The following is a 19,378-nucleotide window of genomic DNA, read 5'->3' as shown; positions in this document are numbered from 1 at the left end:
AAGAGATACTTGTAATACAGTTTCAGAAGTAAAAAGACACAGAAAAAACCCTTCAACTCTCAAGATAATCAAACTCTGACACACCTGGACCTGACAGGCACTACAAGGATTCTGCCTTCACCACTACCATTCAACTATTCAACATTTCGATGAAACCTCTAGCTCTTACGCAAAGGATGAATGGATAGCTATGGAAGAGAAGCTGGGAAGATTTGGCTCTATGCTGATGACCGTTTTGCTGTATTGCAGGTGAGGTGAGCATGGCACCTCTTAAGCGTGCAACTGGAACATTTTCATGAATATTGGGATACATGATCAGCTGTAGTAAGTCAGAAATCCTGCGTATCTGTCCATCCTGTTGTATTATTTAATTTTTTTTTTATAACCTGTCTAATACCGCACTTGAGTTCGGTTTCTAAGCATGGATCGGGACTCAAACCTCTGTTGCTCTGTATGGTTTTTCTTCTCAGACCAGCACGTTGCCCCTGTGCTATCCTCCATTCACCATTTGAAACATATATTTGACTGATGGAATTTAACATGGTGCCCAGCCAGAATGAAATACTTTGGGATATGGTTTCTCCTAATGTCAAAGACATGATGCAAAACAACTTTGCAACAATGTTACATAAAGTGAAATTGGATCTTAAGAGATGGTCACTCTTGAAACTATTGTTATGGGGCACAAGTAACACTATCAAAATGGACACTGCACCTAGGATTAACCATATCCCGTCCACACTCCCACGTAAACCACCAAAAGGCCTTTTTAAGGAAATGGACGTTATGATACAACGATTCCTGTGAAAGAACATGCCACCTAGATTGGCTGTGTGGAAACTGCAACTACCTACTTCATCGGGTGGTGGGGGAGAGGTGGAAGGAATGGCCCCCAAATTCAGAAATTACCACATAGCCTTTACGGTGAGACACATTTGCCCAATGACTAGATCAGATATTGACATATGGGCACAGACTGAATCCAGCAGAATTTCACATCTGGAACCAAGATCATTAGTGACTACCTAACCAGCTAGAACCTTAAGAGATAGCTGGCACACTATGTTCGGTCTACTAAATGCTGACCATTATGCTTTCCTAGATGCATCGATTTGGCAAAACCCCAAAATCAGATTACACAGGATTTGTATATTTTGCCGGAATTGGTATCTGGCTGGCATCTGCAACATCAGAAACCAGTCTGAAAATGGTAAGTGGATACCCTATAACCTACTATGGCAGCAATATAACTTAAAAGGCTGTACCTATTCAGAATATCGCCAGCTAAGAAGGAATTTGAATGAAACCTTGGAAATTGCACCCAGTTACTCTCTAAGAGTGATGCATGATTAAACATGGAAAAATATATGTCTGGTGCCCATCCAATGGCATCATTCCAACGATGTTTGGCAACGAAAGGTAAAAAAGTCACAGGAGTCTTGCCATTGTAGGCCAAGAACTTGATGAAAACATAGGACATGAGAACTGGACAAGATATTGCAATAATATTCGATTTACATGATTAGATTGGAGCATAAGGGCATGACAGGTCAAATGACTGCATCAGGTCTATTGTACCCCTGATTGGATGCATGCTAGGAGCCTAAAAGATTGTAACCTGTGTTGGAAATGCTTCAAAGAAAGAGGAACAATAACTCGCCTAATCTATTCGTGCCCCAAGACCAAGGAATTCTGGAAAGAGATATCCGAAAGAATTGACCTTGTATTGGAAATCATTGTACCGATGAATGCTTCCATTTTCATTCTGGGTGATGACAAACCAGTGCGTGATTTGCCAAAAGCAAGCAAATCCTGGTTGTTCAGAGGATGCAGGCTGGGCAGGAAAATAATCCTACGTGCCGTGAAATCAACCAACTATCTGAGCACAGAGGACTGGATTCAAACCTGCTGACACTGTCCACTTTTGAAAGGATGATCTACAGAAATAAAGACGACCTGTATACGTTCCGAGCAATCTGGGGTCCCCTCTTAGAGACATGCAGTTAATCTGTGTACTCTCAACTAAATAAGAACACCGCCCAAGTGCCACCTACTTATTTGAATGCATCACAGAGGCATTGCTAGGGGGCTGAGGGGGCTATAGCCCCGGGTCTTATGGTTGTAGCCCCGGATAGAAGCTCAGGAGCTACAACCAAAAGACTAGCTAGCCCCGAGTCTCGACATTCCAGACATTAGTGTAGCGCCTGGTCTTTTCCAGACCTAGCAACACCCCTGATGGATCATATGTTAAATATGATTCAGACCATTGCCCTACTCTTGCCTGATAGAGGCCTGAATAGCTTCTGGAGGATAACATTGATACTCATCCCATTTTTATTTTTAATGGTTCTGCCTTATGGGGTTTTCGACTGTCATATTGTCTGGTTATCTATTGTTACGTTATGTATTATGTTGTCAAATAAAAAAACGTTAAATTGGGATTCTGCTGGGACTCAACAAGCGATCACACATGAAGCAGATGTGGCAATGCCTTCCGAACAAGGGAAACAAATAGGTAAAATAGCCAGGTGTTCTGGAACACACAATCTATGACACTATTCACAATAGGCAGGGCACATTCTGGGAAGCTGTAGAGGTTCTGTGCTGTCTCTGACAAATTATCTCTTTGTGGTTGGGAATCATATGAGTAGCTCCCACCTAGGCCCAGTGCCAGAAAATCACCCAAGCCCCTCTATCCCAGTACCTTTCCTGATCACCCCTCTCTCCTTGTGTTCATCACCACCTATACATATACTGAAAGATACACCCATCCCAAGCCCCCCTTGATTTGTTGGAGTTTACTATGGAAGATTCAGGTTCTGACCTAGATTTAAACATTTTAATGGGGCAGAATGGAAATAGCTCACTGATTTGGTGGAAGAGAAGGCGTTAGCTCGCGCACTGCATTCTAGTACTGCAGTCAGTTTAGTAGAGAGGTCATTTCAGAGCACTTTCTGGTGGAAAATAACTAGCAATGTTACAGTTTTGACTCTGGAATGTCTTTCATTTGAGCTTTTGGGAATTAGCATTGTTGCAAAGTTTTAAAATTAGGATGAAGCATACATCTTCACCCCAAGGGTTATTAAGCCTGTTAATTTTGCAATGAAGCGTCTTTAAGATCTTTTAAGCTGCTCTACTTTGCTATGTCTTCTGCCAAAGGTTTTATAATCTGATGAATTTGTATTTTGTTTCTGATTTCGCGATAACTGGAAGGTTTTATTTGCTTATCTCTATTTGATTAGCAGAGTGTATTTGGTTTCTCTAGTATTTGCACTTAATGTATACTGCTTTACTACTACTCAAAGGAATGGAAGTACAATAACTGCAGCTTCTTACCTCGGTAGTTACATCTTCAGGCCACGCATAGGAAACGCCTATAAAAGGAAACGAAAGGAGAAACAGTGAAGAGGACACCTTTTTGTATGAGGCTGTGGTTCTAATTCTTTACAAATACATAACATAAAAGCAGTGGGACACAGAGAACAGACCTCTAAGTTTACTGTATCTTATGGGCGAGTACATCAGGCTGGCTATTCATACAGACCCTTTTGGTGGAGAGAGCATTCTGTTAGACGAGGAGTCCTACATGGCCGGCCCTGTAATGGGATCGACCCTCAAGCTCATGGCATCCTTAGTAAATAGAAAGTCATGGATCCGTCTCCAGGACCAAATCACTCTTACGCTGCTGAGCAAAACTCCCAGTGCCGCACTCGGATGTAACTGCTTTCATAACCTCAGTTCTACCAGTAAAGATATTAGGAATGGAAAGACTTGATTGACCCAGGATTCAGGACACTGGGGCCTTCCTAGGAACCTGTCTTCCATCGTGTCACCTAATCACACACGGTCACCTGGGAAACAGTTCAGCGATGTTCATACAATCGTGCAGCTTTTAGTGTGAAATCCCCAATAGCAGCAAGTGAAGACTTCCCGATAGCCTAGCACTATGGTGACGACTGGTGGCCCAATCACACCACGCATTGGTATGGCAAAGTGGGAGCTGGAACTGCTCAACTGTGACCATATCAAACCCCACACACAGCACAGTTCACTGAGGAGCCCTCCGACAGCTCCTCTGGGCCTGTACCACACGAGATACCATGAGGAGCTGTCACACGTCCTTCATTATTCATGCATTACATGCACACACAGCGTGGTGCAGTGTGTGCATGCATAGCGCAATGCATAGCATAGTGCTTCTTTGAGAGAGCATCACACGGTCTAAGAGGCCAAGTGAACCTCATTTTCTTAGCAAATATTGTGAGTTTTCTTTGACACGACTAATTGCGACCAATCATTCTTCGAATCCTAGAACCTGTTTCCAGTCGTGTGTGTTCTGAGCCAAATGCGCTCTAGGTCAAATGACATTTTAAAAAAAACAATTTTAAAAAATGATTTAGAAAGGCGGTCTTTCGAAATCAGAACTGTCACGCCCCTGTTGCACAGGTGTGCGCGCAGGGGCTGACAGACGACCGAGATGGGCAGGAGAAGACGGGTCACAAGTAAGTGTGGGTGCTTGTGTGTATGAAAGAGGAGAGTGTTTGTGGTGGGGTTCAGTGTTTGAGTGATTTGGTATGTAAGGGGGTGCTGGGGAAAAGGTGTTTGTGAGCATTTATTTATTTTTATTTATTGCATATGTTATACGCCCAAACTCCTAGGTATCACGGCGTAGGTTACAGAAGGCTTGATTCTCTGGTTACAGTGGGAGAAAAGAAGAACAAATGAAGCATAAGAAGTAGCACAGCAAACTAGTCGTCATATCTGGTAGACATGAGAGAGGTTGCAGATATGAGAGACAGAGAGAGACATGTGATGTGGCGGTAAGTGTAGGCTAATGGGAATGCTGGTAGCACTAGGGTCAATGCTTGGCATCTTATAATAATATTTGTTGAATAGCCAAGTCTTTAGGAGTTTTTTGAATCTGGGGTGAGAAGGTTCATTTCTCAACGCAACTGGGAGGGAGTTCCAGGTTTTTGGAGCTAGGACCGGAATGCTGCTACCCCCTGCCCTCGTGAGTTTGAAACGTGGGACACGGAGTTGGGAGTTGCTGTTAGATCTTAAGGCTCTTGTCAAAGAGGTGGGCATTACTGTGTTAAGGTACACCAGGGCCTTCTTAGCTAGGCATTTATGTGTGATGCAGAGAGTTTTGAATAATGTTCTTGCTTTAATGGGCAGCCAGTGCACTTCCCTTCTGGTATTGGAGATATGGTCTGACTTTTTGATGCCAAGTGCTGCTCTTAGCGCTTTATTTTGTAGGAGCTGGAGTTTCGCCAGATTGGATTTTGAGGACCCTAGTAGTAGTACATTACAATAGTATAATTTGGACAAAATTAATGCGCGGGCAAGAGTGATGCAGTTGTGTAGGGTCAAAAATTGGCGACTTAATGCTATAAGTTTGGCGGTGTAGGAATTGAAGTTGAGAGAGTATTAATATGCTTGGTCATGGTGAGGTTTGTGTCCAGGTAAACACCCAGTGTTTTAACTTGGTTGAGTGTTGGGATGGGAGTACCATCAATGGTGATGGAGGCGTAACCTGGGTGGTGTGGGATGTATTTACCCATGCATCCGAGCCATACCTCAAAACTGTGCAGTACTGATATGGAAAACATCATGATGGCCAGAGCTTCCCAGAAAATGCACAGGGAAATGCATGAAGAATAGGCTGCCACCCATTTTTGCCGATGTTATGGGCACAGAAGGACACTGCCTAAAACCACCATTGGACTACCCACACAGTAGTCTGAAACCATTGGGAATGGCAATGCTGATTGCCAAAAGCAAACCCATAACTGTGGAGAATTCATTTTCTTAAATCCCAAAAAGGGGTGCAGTACCAGTACTCACCACTATCCAAAAGCCGGCGTTTTAAAACCACCAGATTTTACTTTTTTGTAGAAAACTGAATAGATGAACCCAAAGCAAGCCGAAGAAAGACTTACTGAGAGGTGGATACAATGTAAAGTTATATTCTGAAGTGACTTGAAGGTTTATAACAAGACTGGTTGAGCTGTGGATTTCAGCAATTTAAGTAAATTTGCACTGAAAGACACTACAAATCTAAATGTTTAAAAGAAATGAGTGACCTACTTTGAGTGTCACATATGTTGCAATTGTTTAAATGTCATAGTTTTAAACTTAGAATCAGCATTCTAGCTGCATATGTAAAAATGTTTAGTTTTATTTGAATGCAGAAACTGGGGAACAAAAAGTGACATTTTATCTGAAACTGGCTTAAAGAGATTCCAATTCTGCCTGGCAACTACCCCCATCAGGAGTGAAACTTTAGTCACAGCTGTGTTCCCAGGCCTAGCTGCCCTTTTGCTGCTCACACCAAAAGGGATATGACACTTCCCTGATTGAATTACCTGGGCTCTGCAGGAAATTGAACAAAGCCCTGTCCTGACTCAGGCAAATGTTTTATTGGCGGGAGTCGTAAATGGAGCTTCCTCTTGGCAGATGCTGGGAGTGGCAGGGTCTCTGAGCTTGGCAGAAACTGGAAAGACTGGTTTCTGTACCATGTGACCTGAAAAGACACACCTCTATAGCCAGAATATGGTTTTAGAAAAAGATGAATAACTCATAGTACGGACTTGTGAAAATTATTTAAATGATACCATAATTCTTGTGATTTTTCTGCCCACATTTTAAGAGGTTTTTCGAACCGGTGGCATGTTCAGGGGGGTTTTAGCGGAAAAGAGGATATTACTCAAAATGTGTGCATGTGAAAAATCTGACACTTCATCAACTAATGTACATACTCCTTGCGCACATGTGTGTAAATTTGGGTCAATGTCCGGAATTGCAAAATCAGTTAAAAAGTGAAATATGTGCCATTTCTGAATGCAAGCCCCCAGGAAGAGCAACGTTTGGACAGGGTATATCTCCTGTGATATGTGATGTGTGCATGTAATTTTAAACCAATGTTTACCTGTGCAAATATGTCTTTTGTTATCAAATCTAGATTTGTGTGCAAGTTGACAGGAGGAGTGGACTCTCTGCAGGCTGTAAAATGACATCACGCTGACACACACTTCCTTCCCCAATCAAATGAGAAATGGAAGTTTGACCAATTAGAAGCTGAGAGAGAGGTAGGGTCCAGTGATGCTAGAACACACCCACATTCTAAACACATAAAAGCAGACAGACAGGACAGATAGGGACCTTCATTTCCATCTGCCGCTGGAAGCTCTGCCGGAAAAATCCATATTTACCTCCATCAAACCTCCAGAGAGACAAACTAGAGACTTCAAATCCATCAATCTCCAGAGAAAGCTGTGCAGAAAGATCCAGACTTTAAATCCATCAATCTTCAGAATCCAGAGAGAGAGCAGACCCAGATCACTGTGAAGTGCAGAGACCAGAGGCGAGTCTAAAACCTGACCAGATCCGTGGCGTGGCCCATTTCATTCAAAGATATAGTGTGAGTACCTAGAAAACTGTGCAGAACCCAATCTCTTAGTTAAAATAATATAATCCAAGCTATTTTAATGTAAGTAGAACTGCCTCCTAACTGTCACCTGTCATTTGTAAAGCTGTCACTTGTCATTTTCTATTTGCAAGCTGCACTTGTCTTTTTGAACTTTAAAATTTCAAATCTGAAAAATGACCTTTATTTAATCGCTCATATCTCCGCGACCGTTTGTGCTAGAGACTTGCAGTAACTTTCATCTGAAAGCTGAGAATCGTAGCTTTTAATCGCACTAAGAACCACATTCCTACCCCTTATAGTTTTACCGCAATCGCGGAACACGTATTCGCGAACTTTGCCGCGATTTGCAAATTTCTCCACGTGTGAAAACAGAAGCTGCTTGCCTTCCATTTGCCAGAAATTCGTTTAACCGGCTAATCATCCCTGAATCATTGCTAGTGTGAGCCTGGACTAATATTAACTAGATACCACTCACCCTGAACTTCTAGAGGGAATTAAAAGCAAATTTAGCATATTTTTCACTCCATTGCCAGCACATATAAAAGCATTTTGCCTGTGTTTTAAACTTCTGTAGTCTAAGTTGCTGGGTGAACTGAATTACATTTGAATTGCATTTCTGAGAATTGTGTGCCTTCCTTCCATTTCCTTGCATTGCATAAAAGGGGGGGGTGAATTGTCCAAGAAAGTGATTACATTGTTTTGCTGAAATCCTATCAAGTTATTTTCTGTACTGCATTTCATTCCACATTGCATTCATTTGAAACCATAAAAGTATTGTTGCTATCTTATCCATCCTATAACCACTCATTAGTGATTATCAAGAAGTGTGCTAGTGCCAGACTATCCATTATTGATTACTGATCAGATTAAGTGTGATATTCAATTATTAATTTATTATAAAGCGTGATATATATACCTATTGTTTAAACTATCAATTAAACCTTTTAACTTGCAAAACAGAACTACTTCTTGGCTCAGTGGGGTCAGGAGGATTCCAAGAGAGGGGTGTTATATAGGGGTAGTCATCCAGAACGCATGAACTGGACATAAAGATATATCAATAAGGGTTTTCATCTCTAGAATGACGACCTTGGTAGATATGAAAATAGCCAGAGAGCACCTCTTGCATAAGCTATTTGTGAGAGGTGAATGGACCGAACAGGGCCAGGATGCGTGGTTGCAGGCCATCACACAATAGGTCACTGAAACAGGGTCAGATATATATAGAGATCAGGGTCCCTTACATGTGGCCCTGAGTGAACTATATATGGCTCCTAAAGCCAAAGAGGAACACAATAAGATTGCCAGGATAGCAGCATACCTGTACCTATATATGGGAGACATGCAGGATAGATGTGCTGAAAGCCAAAATCTGGCAAATAGGCAACAGATGGTGTTAGAGAAGGTCCAATCTGACCTGGTCTCTTCTGAGCAGAGGCTGCAGAGGAGCCAGGAGTCAGAAAATGACAGCAGACGGTACATCACTAAAATAAAGGAGGATATGGATATACTGCAACAGGAAAAGGCTGACCAGGATACCAGATTTCTGGCCCTGCAGAAGGAGCACCAAGACAGTTTGGACTCCTTACTGCAGAGCCAGAAAAAGCTGGAGCAACATTTAGACTTTAACAGGGCATGCACGGAGCAGGTAGCCACCCTGCAAAGTCATCTAGATAGAGTGAAGGTAGAGAGCAACAAGCTGATTTTGAAAGACCTGGATACCCAGGCAGAGTTTGATGAAGAACGGCAGAAAGCTGGTGCCCTTCAAAGGCAGAGGGACGACCTGGCGGCACAAATGCAGGCTCTTGGTCAGGAAAGAGACGCCTTAGGCCAGGAAGTCTGCCATTTAAAAAGAAAAATGGAAGAAAATCACCTGGCCCACCAGGGACTGGGTGATCTCCAAAAAGAACACCAGAACTTGTTAGAGCACACCAGGAGGGTGGAGGATGCTCTAGCAAGAAAGGAGCAGGCCAATAGGGACACAGCTCAGGAGGTAACCCTCCTGCAGCAAAGACTGGCCCAGTTCTCCAGGACCAACCAGGAAGCACAGAGGGAAAATGAGGCTCTCTGCCAGCACAATGAGAGGCTCCAGCAACAGGTAGCGATGCAGGAGAGACTGATAGAGTCGAGTAAGGCCTTAACAGAGTAACTGAAAGCACAAATGCAGGCTCTTGCATTGCAACAGGGAGCAGGGGCGGATAGAGATGAGGTTCGCTGGGAAATGGAAACTCCGGAGCATAACCTCAGGAGCCCTAGTACCAGAGGCCCTCATACCTCTCAGTCCCTGGACTCTGCCACCCCCATGTCCCCTGGCGCACATGAGCACAGGGCCACAGGGATGGCAGATTACTATCCAACCAGAAGCATGGGGCTCATAGGCCAGTACCACCCAGGAATGGAGGGGCGGGCATCCGGGTATGGGCACCCAAGTACAGTACAGTTTAGTGGGGAACCCCAGGAGAATAGGCCCATTAAGGGCATCCTGAAAACCTATGCCCAGTTAGGTCGGTGGGGGGGTACCCATCAAATCCTGGCAGCAAGGAGGAATCTGAAGACTCCTCTGAACTGCGCAGGACACAGGAGACCAGGTCCCCACATTCTGCCAGCCATTCCCAGGCTCACAGAATCCTGGAAAACCTGGAAGAGCAGACAGGAACCTCTGGGAGCAGTGCCTCTGAGTCCGAGGACGATTGGACCAGGGTTACCCGGACCAAAAGGGCCAATAAGACAAAAAGGGCCTTGCTTAAGGACCCTTTAAAGCAGATTAAGGCGATCAGGAGCGTCATCACGCCTTACCATAAGAACGCTAAGTATTCTGTTTGGGAGCACTTAGAGTTGTTTGAGCAAATGATGGAGACTTTCCATATGAAGGACAGCCAAAGCTGTATTCAATATGTAAAGTGGACCTTCTCCCCGGAATACTCCAGTTTCTTTGCGGGGCTGGAGGACCAAAATCATTTAAGATGGTCCACCTATAAGGCGGCCATCTTGAAACATTTTTCCATTCATAGAAATCCTCAAGAGGCTCGCAAGGCAGCCTACAATTTACAATGTGGGGAGGATCAGGCCCCACAAGAATTTGTGCAGGAGTTAAAGCGTGCTTTTGCACAGACCACAAGAAGGGTGCGCACGGATAGCAGAGAATTCATTAATACGTTTTTCCATGCCTTGCCCAAATACATAATGACCCAGGTCGTGAGGGATTTTCACGAGAAAAGATCTTTAGACTGGGTCATTGAACAGGCTACCCGGATCTATGAGGTGCAGAAACCGATAGATAGCAAAAGTAATGCCCAGAAAAACCCCAAAGCCAACAGCACCCCTGCTGCTGCCAAGGTGGCAGAGGTAAAGGTCACCCCCGTTTTGGATTTGGAGATGGGGGGGCCTAAAAACCTACCTGCACCTAATAATGCTAGGCCCAGGAGGTCCTCGGGTCAGTCACAGACAGGGAGCCAAGGAGGCAGCCCCACAAATGGGGTCCCTCGCTCTCCTGATTATGTAAGTCCCCGTTACAAGGGAAATCGACCCATCCTGGGTTATGTGTGGACTCCTCCAGCCCAAGGGGGGGGATCCAGCCAAGCACCAAACCCAGGGAACTTCCCTCCAAACTTCCCACAGGAGGGCAGAAATTTACCAAACCCTGGGCAGAACTTTTTCCCAAGATATCCACCCGACTTTCAGCCCCAAAACCATCCATCCTTCTTTCCCCAATTCCCTGAGCCCAGACCACTGAATCCGGGAGAGGGGAGGCCAAGGGTGGAGGGGTACCCAAATCTTCCCAACCAGGGGTACTACCAAAGAAGGGATAGCTACCCTTCCCGGGATCAGCCCAGGGGAGAAAACAGGGCCCCGTATCAGCCTGAGCGGGTTTCCCAGTTAGAGCGCCAGGTTCAAAACATGGCGCGGGATATGGGTCACATACTGAGGGCTCAGCAGAACCCTCAGATCAGCATGCCGGCGCAGAACGCACCCAACTCTGGACCTGGTGCCCCAGAACAATGACGGGGGCAGCACCCCGATAACTCACCGGTTCCCAGGGAGGAGGCACAAAGGGAAGGGGGGTGTAAAGCCTTGGAGGAAGCTTCCTTCCTCACTTGTAAACAGCCCCTGGAAACCCAGGAACCGGAAACAAAATCTCTTGCCCCTGAAAGTCTGCCTCCTAAGGAGCAGAGGGGTGGTAGGAGAAACAAAAGACCCAAACAGACACAGTTTGAGGAGGAGGTACAGATCTTCCAATTTGAGGGAGAGGGATCCTCAGAGGATCCTGGGAAAAGGATCTTCTCCTTCAGAGATGGGGCAACTCCTCCCAAAGAAAAATGGGTCCCTAGGGATGCAAATCCAGACTGGGGAGATGTGGAGACTGAGCTACCGCCGCCCACCATCTCATCCCAGAACCAACAGCAAGAAGATCCCCTGGTTCAAACCCCTCCTGGTGACTGCCTCCAAAAAGGGGGGGGCGGCCCAGAACCGGAGCCAGGGGAACCCACAATGGCTCTGATCTCCAGTTGCCAAATTTTTCTTTCAGATTCCCAAGGCTCTCCACAGAATTCTGCCCAAATCTCTTCTCTCGCCATGTCCAAAACCAGAAAGTTAGCCAACCAGTTGTCCAAAAATGTGCATTATCTGTGCCCCCTTGAGGAGAAGGAGGGAAGATATTATGCCCCGGTACAAGTACAGGGGCAGGGTACAATTTTGGCACTGGTGGACACTGGATCTCAAGCTACCCTTCTGTCCAGAAGGGCCTTTGACGAACTGAATGCAGGAAGGGGAGAGAATTATCGTATTCCTCTCACCTCTCTTCCTGGACAACTCCAGAACTTCGACGGGAAGGAAATTCCCGTTGAGGGGACGGCAGATTTGGACATTAAGATCGGGCGACATAAGTTGAAACACCCGGTCATAGTTGTGACCCCAGAGGGCACCCCTTGTTTACTAGGGAATGACCTCCTGAGAAGGTTGTCACCCCTAATAGATTGCGTAAACAAGGTCCTCTGGACCCAGACTAGCCGACCAATAAAATTAAAACAGAGTGTTAACCATGTTAATTTAAACGGCACCTGCCACATGGTTGAACAAAAATCTGACCAAGTAGAATTCCACTTCCAGAACAACCAAATTCCAGACGTGACAGTAATAGCAGTAGGACAACCGACTGGTGATGGAGGGTCCTCTCTATTTCTGAAAATCAACCTTCCTTCCAGTCCAAAGTGGTATTCCACGCTGGAAGGAAACACTCTGAAATTCTATACTAATCCACAATCAGAAACTCCCACTCCTATAGTCCAGAAAGATGTGAAATCAGCTCAGAGCCTGGCTGATATTCAGCAAATTGGAGAGCAGTTGTTCATCCCTGTTCAGTTAAATGATGGGAAGGACTCTGTTCTCGCTCGAGTGTGTGTGAACAACGGTAAGAGCTTCATCAGCGAAGCCATGTTTCGCCAACTCCCAAAAGATCCAGCCATTCCCACCTTCAAACTGATAGACAAATGGGAAATGGACCTGGAAGCACCTAATTCCAAACATCTCCTGCCAAGCAGGTGTATGCTCAAAATCTCCATTGGCAACAAGAGCATAGTCCATAATTGTTGGGTCGTGCGAGACGTCACTGCCGCCTTTTACTTAGGCAGTGACATTCTCAATCGCTTTTCCATTAGTTTGGACCTAATAAACTTCAAAGCTTGGTCCCGATTAGCAGATAATCCCATGGGCTTTGATGATCCAGAAAAAGCATTTAGGTCAGCTCAATTGCTACCTTATGCGGTTGAAATTCAGGTTAAAGAGGAAGTCACCATCCCAGAAAGGACCCGACAATTCTCCCTGGAAGTGAAAGTTAAAAGAGGACAACATTTGAAAAACCCTGATGCTTACATACATCTAAACGCTTCTCTCCAACAGCAAGGGTTGGGGGTAAACCCAACTCCATTAGTCAACATAGAACATGACACCATTCCAATAGAGGTGGATAACAGCGACTTAAAGAGTATTACTCTAGCCGCAGGCACCATTATTGGAATGGCGGTTGATGACCGACATTTTTCCATCGACTTAGTAAATGAACTGTTAGGACCAATCCCCAAAGACTGTTTTGACAGTGACAGTGATGACAATACAACACCAGACAGGATTTTTACCCGGCATGGGGGGAACTTCCTGGTGTACACTTCCTGCCCCTATCGTAAGGAAGATGTGACTTGTGACTTCAGGAGGGATGAGGTGATTTTCCAGGTCCATGAGGGCTGCCTTTCCCACCTGAAGCCTCCGGTCCAAATCAGCCCTCTGACCAGGGACTTCTCCACCCAGCTGGAGGAGGCCGCGGAGATAGCCAAACCAGAAGTCTTTCCAGGCTTCAGGCAGATGGTGGAAGAGAGAGTCAACCTAGCTGATGCCTGTGTGACTCTGGAACAAAAGCAAAAGTTGAAACAAGTTTTCTTGGATTTCCAAGATCTCTTTGCGGTAGACTCATATGACTGTGGTCGCACCGACATCCACACAACAACAATCCCCACGGACCCTGGCATGACTCCTGTGTTTGTGAAGCAATATCGCTTGCCTCTCGCATCAATGGAGTCCCTTACTGAAATAATTAAGAACCTTGAGTCCCGGGGAATAATCCGTCCAGTCCACAGCACCTTCAATAATCCGGTGCTGGGAATATTGAAGCCAAACGGCCAGTGGAGACTCTGTGCTGACCTTAGGGAGCTCAACAAACAGGTCCATACTTCCCGATGGCCACTGCCCTACATTGACCAAGGGCTGGCCCAGATCCAGGGGTCACAGGTATTCACTGCAATAGACCTGACCAATGGATACTGGACTGTGCCTGTCAGCAGGGAGGACCAATACAAACTGGCTTTTACCTTTGGGGGCCAGCAGTATACATGGACCCGGACTCCCTTCGGATACCTCAACTCCGGTAATGAGTTCAATATTTTCCTACATAAGGCCATGCCCGACCTGGGCGCGAGGGGTAACCTGGCTTATGTAGATGATGTCCTCATCAAAAGTTCATCTGTGGAGGAACACATAGCGGAGATCCGTTATGTTCTGACGCAGTTGAGGGCCGCCGGAGCAAAACTTTCCTTTCAGAAAGCACAGTGGTGTAGAACCCGTGTTAATTTCTTGGGGCATGAGATTACTCCTCAGGGCCTCTGTCCCCAGGAAAAGAAAGTGGAAGCACTTCAGAAACTGAAAGACCCCACAACTCTGCGAGAACTAAGGAGCCTCCTTGGACTGACTAATTACAGCAGAAAGTTCATTGAGGGCTACGCAGAGATTACCAGACCCCTGATTCATCTCCTGAAGGGGGGGGTCAAGTGGGAATGGGGTCCAGAACAAGCCGAGGCAGTAAGACAACTCAAAAGAAGCCTCGCGCAAGCGCCTTGACTAGCTTACCCCGTCAGAAACAAGGAGTTCTTCCTGGAGACAGGGTTCTCTAATACGTGCTTGACGGCAGTATTATACCAAAAGCATGACAAGGTCAATAAAGTAATCTCCTATGCGAGCAAAACTTTATCCTCTGTGGAGGAAAAATTCAACGATTGTGAGAAGGCACTCCTGGCGACGGTGTGGGCATTGAAGAATTACCGCCCGTTTATCCAGGGGGAGCACATCATAGTGGAGACTCCACACCAGCCTCTGCAATATCTCCAAAGTGACAGAATCCGGGCCGGAAATGTGAGTAATTCCCGAATTACTTCCTGGATTCTGTCAATGCAAGGCTTTCCTGTGGAAGTCAGATATGGCCAAAACAAGAAGAGTCCCCTCGCGCAAGGTCTGGCTGACTTGCATGATTGTGCCAGAGAAAACTGTCTCGAGGACGAAAGTCTGAAAATCAAGGACAACATGGAGGCATACCTTAATTCCCCCCACAAAGTCTTTGAAGAGGACAAGTGTGAGGGAATGCCCACTGTCTATGTGGATGGATGCTCTTACCATGTTGACAACAACGGGGAGAAAGAACTGGTGGCCGGCGTAGGGAATGCATGGGTGAATGAGTCCCCAGAACCCTCCGCTGGATACAAAATTGGTCCCCGAAGTAGTCAGGTGGCAGAATTGATGGCTGTGCATCAGGCCATCCTCACTGCTGTCCAGCATCAACTCCACGAACTGGTCATAATCACAGATTCGGATTATGTACGGAATGGGTTCGTGGAGCACCTGGTTAATTGGAAAACCAGAGGCATGTTATGTGCTAACAACAAACCCTTGAAACTTGGGAAGTTGATCCAAAACATTGATGATCTGGTCACATCGAATGGGATGACCATCTACTGGAAAAAGATCAAGGGTCATTCCAAAGTAGAGGGACCAGACAAAACTGGAAATGACTTAGCTGATCAGCTGGCCAAAACCGGGGCCATCCAAGGGGATCTAATTGAGATTGAGTCCCTGTTGGGGGAAGTCCAGGTCACTGCTATCACTAGGTCCCAGACAAATGCTCACAACGACCTTTCAATTGCACAATGGAGTAAGGAGACCCCTGATGCTGATTTGATTACAGCTCAGAAGGGGGATCCAATTATTGGAAAATTTTACCAGCACCTTGAGGACCCTGAGAACTTTCCCCTGACGGATACCGATTACATTGGGAAAGAGGACCTAAGAGTGTTGATGAAATGTCCAAAAATGTTCCGAATCCAAGGTTTGTTGGTAAGGAAATCCAAAGCTGGCCACGATCAGTGGGTGGTTCCTACCTCATTCCGAAGCCTGATGTTAAGTCACGCCCATGATGCGGCAACCGCCGGTCATAGGGGGTTTCACACAACACTGGAAATCTTAAGAGAGGTTGCATACTGGCCACACATGGGGCAGGACCTCGACCAATACTTGAAGGGGTGTCTTGTGTGTGCACAATTTCAGCCATCCTCCCTCACGCACCGTGCGCCTCTCCAAAAGCGGGGGATGACACTGCCATGGTCAGATTTACAAATCGACTTTGTAGGCCCTGTGATTCGCTCCGCTAGGGGGAATAAGTACATGTTGACCGTCACATGCTTGTTTACCAAGTGGGTGGAATGTCTCCCAGCCCCAAATTGCAAGGCAGAGACGGCAGCTGCCTTGATGATTAACCACATCTTTTCCCGTTTTGGTCTACCTCAAAGGATTGAGTCAGACAGAGGTAGCCACTTCACCAGTGAAGTAATGACAAAGATGTGGGAGATACTGGGGGTCAAGAGAAAGCTGCATATTGCTTATAGACCAGCTTCTTCTGGGGCAGTAGAGAGATATAACCGAACCATTGTGAGCATATTAAAGAAGTTTGTGGCAGATTCTGGGCCAAGTTGGGATATCCGATTACCTCTGGTCCTAATGGCCATCAGATCTACCCCTTCATCTGCAACCAAAATGTCACCATTTGAGTTGATGACTGGGCGCAAGATGGTGCTTCCCCAGCATTTGCTCTACAGGACCCAAGAGCAGACACTGATAAATGCCTCCACTACTCATGAGTATGTGGAGAATTTAAGGAAACACCTCTAACATGCTTTTGCTTATGCTCAGCGGAATCTAGAAAGATCAGCTGATAGCATGAAGACCCATTATGACCTGAAAACTTCCAGGAAGGAATATCAGGTGGGAGACCGGGTCTATCTATACAACTTCCAAAGGAACCAGGCCAAGCAGCGCAAATTTTTGCCTACATGGAAGGGACCCTTTGAGATCATCGACAAGATCTCTCCTGTGGCCTACAAAATCCACATCCCCAAAGGTCCTTTGGCAGCGGGGGAAGACAAGTGGGTCCACATAAACCAGTTGAAATGTTGCCATCCCAGGCACACTCTGCAACAACTGGAGGAATCCTCTGGAATCCTAGCGGGCACTGTCTCAGACTAATTCAGTTCCAACCATAAAACATACCACATCTAGTCTCTAAAATATTGTGATTTGCATGAAACTGTCTCTTAGTTATACTGTTTTTTTTTCAAAATAAGAATGTAATGTTTTGTTATGATGAAATGCATATGCTGCCCCACTATCTCAATAGTGGTGGAAAAACGTCTATGAGTAGGTATTGCCGCTTTTGCTTTATCATCCTAGGAGAGATGAAACCATGGAGAATGACCAAGGAGGACGATCCGGAGACCGGGAGCAGAGACGCAACGGGCCCGGGGTACCGCCCAATCTTCCCATCAGGACCGGCGAGGAGAACCGATCGATCCGACCGGATGGAGAAAAGATGCTGAACTGTGCCATCTATTGGAAGAAGATGAAGAAACATCCCAGGTCTTGCGAGTCCCATCAGTGAAACCGTATGGCCATCGCAAGAGGGGGGCTTGTGGGATGTATTTACCCATGCATCCGAGCCATACCTCAAAACTGTGCAGTACTGATATGGAAAACATCATGATGGCCAGAGCTTCCCAGAAAATGCACAGGGAAATGCACGAAGAATAGGCTGCCACCCATTTTTGCCGATGTTATGGGCACAGAAGGACACTGCCTAAAACCACCATTGGACTACCCACACAGTAGTCTGAAACCATTGGGAATGGCAATGCTGATTGCCAAAAGCAAACCCATAACTGTGGAGAATTCATTTTCTTAAATCCCAAAAAGGGGTGCAGTACCAGTACTCACCACTATCCAAAAGCCGGCGTTTTAAAACCACCAGATTTTACTTTTTTGTAGAAAACTGAATAGATGAACCCAAAGCAAGCCGAAGAAAGACTTACTGAGAGGTGGATACAATGTAAAGTTATATTCTGAAGTGACTTGAAGGTTTATAACAAGACTGGTTGAGCTGTGGATTTCAGCAATTTAAGTAAATTTGCACTGAAAGACACTACAAATCTAAATGTTTAAAAGAAATGAGTGACCTACTTTGAGTGTCACATATGTTGCAATTGTTTAAATGTCATAGTTTTAAACTTAGAATCAGCATTCTAGCTGCATATGTAAAAATGTTTAGTTTTATTTGAATGCAGAAACTGGGGAACAAAAAGTGACATTTTATCTGAAACTGGCTTAAAGAGATTCCAATTCTGCCTGGCAACTACCCCCATCAGGAGTGAAACTTGAGTCACAGCTGTGTTCCCAGGCCTAGCTGCCCTTTTGCTGCTCACACCAAAAAGGATATGACACTTCCCTGATTGAATTACCTGGGCTCTGCAGGAAATTGAACAAAGCCCTGTCCTGACTCAGGCAAATGTTTTATTGGCGGGAGTCGTAAATGGAGCTTCCTCTTGGCAGAAGCTGGGAGTGGCAGGGTCTCTGAGCTTGGCAGAAACTGGAAAGACTGGTTTCTGTGCCATGTGACCTGAAAAGACACACCTCTATAGCCAGAATATGGTTTTAGAAAAAGATGAATAACTCATAGTACGGACTTGTGAAAATTATTTAAATGATACCATAATTCTTGTGATTTTTCTGCCCACATTTTAAGAGGTTTTTCGAACCGGTGGCATGTTCAGGGGGGTTTTAGCGGAAAAGAGGATATTACTCAAAATGTGTGCATGTGAAAAATCTGACACTTCATCAACTAATGTCCATACTCCTTGCGCACATGTGTGTAAATTTGGGTCAATGTCCGGAATTGCAAAATCAGTTAAAAAGTGAAATATGTGCCATTTCTGAATGCAAGCCCCCAGGAAGAGCAAAATTTGGACAGGGTATATCTCCTGTGATATGTGATGTGTGCATGTAATTTTAAACCAATGTTTACCTGTGCAAATATGTCTTTTGTTATCAAATCTAGATTTGTGTGCAAGTTGAGAGGAGGAGTGGACTCTCTGCAGGCTGTAAAATGACATCACGCTGACACACACTTCCTTCCCCAATCAAATGAGAAATGGAAGTTTGACCAATTAGAAGCTGAGAGAGAGGTAGGGTCCAGTGATGCTAGAACACACCCACATTCTAAACACATAAAAGCAGACAGACAGGACAGATAGGGACCTTCATTTCCATCTGCCGCTGGAAGCTCTGCCGGAAAAATCCATATTTACCTCC

At 45.5% G+C, this 19,378-nt stretch overlaps 1 protein-coding gene across 1 annotated transcript in view; it reads right to left on the bottom strand.

The window, feature by feature from the left end:
• The window catches only part of LOC138472515 (trichohyalin-like), a 1,377,820-nt gene that overhangs the window by 24,595 nt on the left and 1,333,847 nt on the right, over window positions 1-19,378 (bottom strand). Inside the window, exon 16 of the mRNA XM_069610736.1 lies at window positions 3,337-3,374. Coding sequence (XP_069466837.1) covers window positions 3,353-3,374 — 22 coding nt within the window. The 3' untranslated portion in view covers window positions 3,337-3,352. The remainder of the gene's footprint in view (window positions 1-3,336; window positions 3,375-19,378) is intronic.

Source organism: Ambystoma mexicanum, chromosome 8, assembly GCF_040938575.1.
Source record: "Ambystoma mexicanum isolate Mex_15411 chromosome 8, UKY_AmexF1_1, whole genome shotgun sequence".
NCBI lineage: Eukaryota > Metazoa > Chordata > Amphibia > Caudata > Ambystomatidae > Ambystoma > Ambystoma mexicanum.
This window is presented reverse-complemented; position numbering and strand designations above follow the sequence as displayed.